At 60.7% G+C, this 7,531-nt stretch overlaps 1 protein-coding gene across 1 annotated transcript in view; it reads left to right on the forward strand.

The window, feature by feature from the left end:
• The window catches only part of COL2A1 (collagen type II alpha 1 chain), a 30,706-nt gene extending 23,175 nt beyond the window's left edge, over positions 1-7,531 (forward strand). Inside the window, exons 39-54 of the mRNA XM_054590875.1 lie at positions 132-239; positions 815-868; positions 1,321-1,374; positions 2,176-2,337; positions 2,581-2,688; positions 2,918-3,025; positions 3,385-3,438; positions 3,600-3,707; positions 3,818-3,871; positions 4,031-4,138; positions 4,425-4,478; positions 4,900-5,007; positions 5,369-5,657; positions 6,103-6,290; positions 6,624-6,866; positions 7,385-7,531. Coding sequence (XP_054446850.1) covers positions 132-239; positions 815-868; positions 1,321-1,374; positions 2,176-2,337; positions 2,581-2,688; positions 2,918-3,025; positions 3,385-3,438; positions 3,600-3,707; positions 3,818-3,871; positions 4,031-4,138; positions 4,425-4,478; positions 4,900-5,007; positions 5,369-5,657; positions 6,103-6,290; positions 6,624-6,866; positions 7,385-7,531 — 1,947 coding nt within the window. The remainder of the gene's footprint in view (positions 1-131; positions 240-814; positions 869-1,320; positions 1,375-2,175; positions 2,338-2,580; positions 2,689-2,917; positions 3,026-3,384; positions 3,439-3,599; positions 3,708-3,817; positions 3,872-4,030; positions 4,139-4,424; positions 4,479-4,899; positions 5,008-5,368; positions 5,658-6,102; positions 6,291-6,623; positions 6,867-7,384) is intronic.

Consider the following 7,531-nt stretch of genomic DNA (forward strand, 5'->3'; position numbering starts at 1 on the left):
CTCAGCCCCAGGGTGGACACACACACACTCATACTCACTGAGAGTCTCATTCCCTTCTGGGAGAACCTCAAATATTTGGCTTGCCCCCACCCCGTACCTCTCTCTCACTCACTTCCTCCTCCCCGGGACAGGGCGCTGATGGCCAGCCAGGTGCCAAGGGTGAGCAAGGAGAAGCTGGCCAGAAAGGCGACGCTGGTGCCCCAGGTCCTCAGGGTCCCTCTGGAGCTCCTGGGCCTCAGGTGGGTAGTGCCGAGCTCCCCAGGAACTGTTCCCACAGAGCAGGGATTGCTGGGCGCTGGGTGAGGGGGCATGGACAGGCAGAGAATGGCTGGGAGGCCTGGGGGGCACTCTGCCTGAGTTCAGGGCCTCCCACCAGCAGATTGTGGAGGCTGCTGCCGCCACCGCCACCAGAGGAGCAGGCTGCAGGGAGGGGGAGTTTGTACTTAGGGATGAAGGCTAAATTGGCTTTTGCCTTCCCAGGTGTGGGGCGGGGTGCTGGGGGATGGGCACAGAGTGCAGGCTGGGTCCCCCTGAGCCCTGGCCGGAGCAGCCAGTCTCCTGGGGGCGTGACAGGGGCAGGGGAGACATGACTGGCCCTGTGGGTGCCTGATGGGCTTCTCGTCCCTAAGATCTAGAACACAAGTCTCCTGGTGGCCTGGGTGGCAGGTCCGCCCGGGACAGCTGCTCTTGGCTGGGAGTTTAGTGCAGAGAAAGCTGCATCTGAAAACCTAGCCCTCAGGGGTCCATGGCTGGGGCTCAGACAGGCCCTTCCTCAGGGCGACGGGGCCTCACTCTCTCCCTCCTTCTTTCCCAGGGTCCTACTGGTGTGACTGGTCCTAAAGGAGCCCGAGGTGCTCAAGGCCCCCCGGTGAGTGAGGCCCTGTTCCCACCCTGACCCAGGCTCGGGGGGAGGGTGCTGTGGGTGCAGCAGCTTCTCTCGCGCCCCGCCCTGACCTCACAAAGAAGGCCTGGCCGCAGAGGCTCCACTGCAGTGTCCTGGGATTCACGCGCCTCCTTCTTCCTCAGTCCTGCTCTTGCCCCAGCCTGAGCCCATCCCAAGGGAGTGCACCCCTCTCTGCTGGTCCGCAGTGATCCTTGGAGACCCAGCCCTGGGTGCTGCATGCCCCAGCTGGGTGCCCCCTGCAGGGGCCCACAGCGGAGAGGCTACAGCTGCCCAGTCCAGTGGCCAGACCCCACAGGCCCTTTTTCCCTCTCTTGGCTCCTCTTTTCCATGTCCACTCTGGCTTCTAACTCCCTACATTAAATTCTTGGACTTCCTGAGGGACCGAGGGATTCAGGGGCTCTCCTCTTTCCGCATAGGGAGCCACCGGATTCCCCGGAGCTGCTGGCCGTGTTGGACCCCCAGGCTCCAATGTAAGTGCCACTCCTGGCTGGTTCCTTACTCTGCGCACGTGAGACATAGGCAGGGGCTGCAGAGTCTTGCTCAGTCCTCCTGACAGGGTCCCACAGAGCCGAGGCGCATCCCCTTTGTGTCCATTTCCTCTCCTGGGTGCTATAGCTAATGGGCCGTGGGGACCCGTTTCCCTTGTAGATATCTGGGAACAGGGGCGGGGGTGACCCTCTTGACTGTGGGCAACCTTCTCAGCTGGCTGGCTGGGGCTTGACCCCTCAGACTTCTGGCTTGGTGGGCAGGAAGGGGCTGGCATAGGTACCAGTGATTGCCTTCCTCATGGGCACACATTTCTTGAGTACGCTCTGCACCTGGCCCTGTGCAAGTCATGTATCTTGCCCTTAGGGAGTTGCAGTCGAGGGAGGAGAGATCAGGAAAAGTCAGCCAGCTCACCGACAAAAAAGAAAATAAAAAAAAGCAGGGGGAGCCAGTGCACAGCCGAGGGGGGCAGAGGAGCTGGGTTGAACCGGTCCTTGAGGAAGGGCCGAGGCGGGGTGAGGGGACTGAGACTGAAGGGAAGGAGGCAGGAGGGACTCCAAGTAGATCAGAAAAAGCAAAGCATGCAGGGCTTGGAGAAGCCAGGTCCGGCTGCCCAGGGCTCTCGTGTGGGAGAGGCGATAGAGGAGGGAGCCTGGGGTGGGGTGTGGGGGTCAAGCTGCCCTTCCCCAGACGGGAGACTGCTGTCCCTGGGACCACGGTGGCTTTGGCAACCCAGATGAGCAAGGGTGAGTTGATTTCTCACTTCTTGCATTTGCTCCTCCTAGGGTAACCCTGGACCCCCTGGGCCCCCTGGTCCTTCTGGAAAAGATGGTCCCAAAGGTGCTCGAGGAGACAGCGGCCCCCCTGGCCGAGCTGGTGACCCTGGCCTCCAAGGTCCTGCTGGACCCCCTGGCGAGAAGGGAGAGCCTGGAGATGATGGTCCCTCTGTAAGTCCCTCGTCAGGCCTGGGCCCAGCCCAGGGCCAAGGGTGTGAGAGGTTTCTGAGCTCTCCGTGCATGGAGTGGGGGAGGGGAAGGAGGAGCAGGAGCTGTGGGGGTGCAGGGCGGGGGAGCAGAGCAGAGAAGTGTACTTGGAGCGCTGCTTCCTGAAGAGCTGGCAGCCAGGCGGGTGTGGACGAGTGGGCCGCTTTACGTCAGTTCTCAAGTTCTCATCTCCCACCTCTTTATTAGGGTCCCGACGGTCCTCCAGGTCCCCAGGGTCTGGCTGGTCAGAGGGGCATCGTTGGTCTCCCTGGGCAGCGTGGTGAAAGAGGATTCCCCGGCTTGCCCGGCCCATCGGTGAGTGAGGGGCGCCTTCCTCTGGACGAGCCGGGCTCAGGCCAGGGGCTCTTCACTCAGTGCTCCTGATGTGGCGGCCCGGTCTCCGCAGAAGCAATGCCACCCCAAGGCGTCTATCCATTCGGCACCCTCGGAACTGTCCCTTCATCAGCCCTTTCCCCAGAAAGGCTCAGTGTGGGCCTGGGTGGGGACACGGAGTCCCACTCAGTATCATTCATTGTTCCTTCAGGGTGAGCCTGGCAAGCAGGGAGCTCCTGGTGCATCTGGAGACAGAGGCCCCCCGGGCCCCGTGGGTCCTCCTGGCCTGACTGGTCCTGCTGGTGAACCTGGACGAGAGGTGAGCAGTGGGACTCACCGTGGGCGGGTACTCACTAGGGAGAGGAGCCCCGAGCACCTCTGTGCCGGGCTGGGCAGGCCGGGTCCTGCTGCCCTGGAGAACGGGATGATGGGGTGGGTCGTGGCTGATACACTCAAGCCCCTGGGCGCAATGGGAAGGTGGCGATGGGAGAGAGGAGGGCACACAGACTTACACCTGGGTGCCCGGGGAGGAAGGCAGGAGGGAGCTCTGTGAGGAAGCTTTGGCGCCAACGCTTCAGTTGGACAGAGGGAAGCCTGGGCTTCTGAGGGGAGGACTGGGGAGCCGAATGGGAGGTGGGCGGGGGCTGGTCTAATGGCCTCTTGTTTCCCTTTGCCCAGGGAAGCCCTGGTGCTGACGGCCCCCCTGGCAGAGATGGTGCAGCTGGAGTCAAGGTGAGTATCTGGGGGTCTCTACAGGCATTTGGACCGGGAGGACATTCCACTGGGCCTCATAGGTTTGCAGGTTGGGGTCAGAGTTTTCTGTCAGTCTGGCAGGACCTTCTTGCCTTGCCTCTTCTGAAACTTCTCTGAGCCTGAGACCTCTCTCCCGACAGGGTGATCGTGGTGAGACTGGACCTGTGGGTGCTCCTGGAGCCCCTGGGCCCCCTGGCTCTCCTGGCCCCGCCGGCCCAACTGGCAAGCAGGGAGACCGAGGAGAAGCGGTGAGTACTGTGGGAGCAGCAGCCTTGGCGCCCAGCCCAAGGGCCGGTGCAGAGGAGGGCCGTCCCTGTCCCGGCCTGGCTCTGACCCGGCTCCCACTCTTTCCTCACAGGGTGCACAAGGCCCCATGGGACCTGCAGGACCAGCCGGAGCCCGCGGAATCCCAGTGAGTATTTCAGTGTCCTGAACCGGGTTCCCGACAGGGCCAGGCTGGGAGGGCGGTGGGTGCCCAGGGGGTCCTGGACCCCTTGGCTCAGGGGAGGCCAGCAAAGGGCTGCTGCCCAGCCAAACCTGACCCACCTGTGTCTGTCTCTCTTGTTCCCAGGGCCCTCAAGGCCCCCGAGGTGACAAAGGAGAAACTGGAGAAGCTGGCGAGAGGGGGCTGAAGGGACACCGTGGCTTCACTGGTCTGCAGGGTCTTCCTGGCCCACCTGTGAGTGTTGCTGCCTGTGTTTGGCTCCCCAAGTTTCCCGCTGCTCAGAGCCCCCTTGAGTTTCCCTTGCTGCTAAGAAGACAACTTGGGATCATCCTGAGAAATTTCTAGGACTTCTAGGGTTGGAGGGAGGAGCTAGTGGAAAGGGAGAGGGGGTGGGGCACAAACCTGCTCCTCCAACTCTTTCCCTCTATACATATGTATATGTACTCCAGCCGGCTCTGGTCCTGGAAGCTGGTGCCCGGTCTGTGCTGACCTCTGACTTTTGCCTCTTCCTTCTGCACAGGGTCCTGCTGGAGACCAAGGTGCTTCGGGTCCTGCCGGTCCTTCTGGCCCTCGAGTAAGTGAGATGAGTGAACCCTTCCTCAGGGGTGGGGCCAGGGCACTGGCCAGGCATCCCACTGGCTGCTTCTGGGGAAACCTTGGGCTCAGGGGGCCTCACTCAGCAGCAGAAGTAGGACTGTCTCAGTGCGACTGTGGCCAGAAAAGCCCTGAGATCACAGGTAGGATGAACATGAGAGGAGCTCCCAGGGAATAGGATTTTACAAAAGAGGAGCTTAGGAGGGCAGGAGAGTGTGAAGCCATCCTGCTGGCTCTTGGCCAAATAGAGACCAGTTTGGGGTTCTGTGACTGAGAGCCTCGAGGAGTTGGGAGCAGTGTGGCTGGCGCTGTCAGGGTGGGCCCCTAACCAGCCCCAGCTACTCCCGACCTCCCCGTTGCTGATGGCTGCACTCGCCGCCTTTCTCTCTCCTGGCCTGCAGGGTCCTCCTGGCCCCGTTGGTCCCTCTGGCAAAGATGGCGCGAATGGCATCCCTGGCCCCATTGGACCTCCTGGTCCCCGTGGACGTTCAGGCGAAACAGGCCCTGCGGTGAGTGTCCTGACTCCTTCCCTGCTCTCTGGGGTGTCCTCTGCATCCTGGAGGCTTGAGCTTTCTGGTGTAACGGCCTCTTGGGACATCAGCCTACAGCTGATGGTGACGGCATCCATTATTCTGGGGTCTCCCTGGAAGTTCAAAGGGTCCATGATTGGTGTTGGGAAACAGAAGAGAGGAGCTAGTGAAGAAATAGGGAAGGTGCTGCTATGGTTTTCTTGGTCCTGGCCTGATGCACCCCTCCCCCCACCCCACAGGTCTGGGAAGAAAACACTTGAGTGCATCTCATCAGGTGGGGATGAACACAGGAGGGCGCCTCCTCACAATTCCTGGCTGATTTCTCTGTCTCCTGCTGCAGGGCCCTCCTGGAAATCCCGGACCCCCTGGCCCTCCAGGTCCCCCTGGCCCTGGCATTGACATGTCAGCCTTTGCTGGCTTAGGCGGGCGAGAGAAGGGCCCCGACCCCCTGCAGTACATGCGGGCCGACCAGGCAGCCGGCAACCTGAGGCAGCACGACGCTGAGGTGGATGCCACACTCAAGTCCCTCAACAACCAGATTGAGAGCATCCGCAGCCCCGAGGGCTCCCGCAAGAACCCCGCTCGCACCTGCCGGGACCTGAAACTCTGCCACCCCGAATGGAAGAGCGGTGAGCCTGCAGCAGCAGCAGCAGGACCCGGTCCAGAGAGCAGGAAGTCAGCCTGCTGGGCATGACCCCTTCAGAACAAGGCAGGAGGCACCCCAGCGCAAGGCAGATGCAGGCCTGGGAGGTTCTGGCAGATGGTTTCTCCCCCACTTCATAGCTGAGAAACTGGCCCTGGCTCCTGTCCTGCCATGGCTACATGCTGGAAGTGACTTCAGGGTAGAGTTCCAGCCACCAGGCAGAACACTGCTCCGGCTTAGCACTGGGCTTTCCCGTGCAGGTTTCCATGCCCTTTGATCTCTCCATCTCCCCTCCCTTGGGTCACGTGTGGCCCTCACACCTTGCTCCTCTCCCTCTGGTGTCCCATAGGCCTTTCTGTCTCTGGCTCTCTCTGGAGGGTGTGTCTGTGCCTGCCTGAGCCCTGACTGGGTGTCGCCTCCTTCCCCTGCAGGAGACTACTGGATCGACCCCAACCAGGGCTGCACCTTGGACGCCATGAAGGTTTTCTGCAACATGGAGACTGGCGAGACCTGCGTCTACCCCAACCCAGCGAATGTTCCCAAGAAGAACTGGTGGAGCAGCAAGAGCAAAGAGAAGAAACATATCTGGTTTGGAGAAACCATCAACGGTGGCTTCCACGTGAGTGCCTGGCTGCTCTAGGCCAGAGATGGCGTCTCAGATCTTGCTCTTCTTTCTCCCTGAGAGTTTTTAGCACCTTGCCCACATTCTCACCAGTTTCCTTTGGGGCTTATGAAGAAGGAAAGAGGAGGAATAATATCTTCTCACATTTAGAGGTGGAGGAAGAGGTCCTTGGAGGATTGACCTGCACCCTGGAAGCAATAATGTCCTCCCGCTGACCTACCCCCCAACACTCTTCAGCTCTTCTGAACCCTGAGCACTTGGCAGTCCCTGAAGCCCTTGGTCTCACTGAATGCCACTCCCAGACCTCACACCCCTGCTTTCTGCCAACAGTTCAGCTATGGAGATGACAACCTGGCTCCCAACACTGCCAGCGTCCAGATGACCTTCTTGCGCCTGCTGTCCACCGAGGGCTCCCAGAACATCACTTACCACTGCAAGAACAGCATCGCCTACCTGGATGAAGCAGCTGGCAACCTCAAGAAGGCCCTGCTCATTCAGGGTTCCAACGACGTGGAGATCCGGGCTGAGGGCAACAGCAGGTTCACGTATACAGTCCTGAAGGATGGCTGCACGGTGAGTTGGCTGGTCGGAGCTGCCAGAGAGATGAGCTGCCTGGGGCCCAGCTCAGGCTAGAGTGGGTAGAGGTGTTGTGTTCTCGAAGTGATGGGCTCATCGGAGGCGTGAGTGTGAGGGGTTATTCAGAGAAGATGTGCAGAATGACAGGTGAGGGAGAGGTGTAGGCTGTTCTCCCTTGGCTCAGGGGAAGTAAGACCTTACCCGGTGTGTCCAATGACTCTTGGAGGAGGACTCCCATAATGTGTGCGGGCCGACTGTGAGATGGAGTGATGAGGGGGTCACAGGCGGGGAGCTCGCTGTGGGGAGTGGGGAAGAGGAGAAGGGCGGGGTGGGGGAGGCCCTGCTGCGAAGGACAGGAGTGGAGGTGAAGAGGGTACTGGCCAGCAAAGCGGAGGTCTAAGGAGCACCAAGTGGGTTTGCACTCTGTTCTGCAACGCTCAGTTTTGGGGTCATGGGCAGCTGGCTTTGGATTGCAAGACATCCACTGAATAGCATCTCCTCTCTTTCCCCCACAGAAACACACCGGTAAGTGGGGCAAGACTATGATCGAGTACCGGTCACAGAAGACCTCGCGCCTCCCCATCATTGATATTGCACCCATGGACATAGGAGGGCCCGAGCAGGAATTTGGTGTGGACATAGGGCCCGTCTGCTTCTTGTAA

Source organism: Pteronotus mesoamericanus, unplaced genomic scaffold (assembly GCF_021234165.1).
Source record: "Pteronotus mesoamericanus isolate MK-2021 breed Mesoamerican mustached bat unplaced genomic scaffold, CSHL_Meso_final scaffold_21, whole genome shotgun sequence".
Classification (NCBI taxonomy): domain Eukaryota; kingdom Metazoa; phylum Chordata; class Mammalia; order Chiroptera; family Mormoopidae; genus Pteronotus; species Pteronotus mesoamericanus.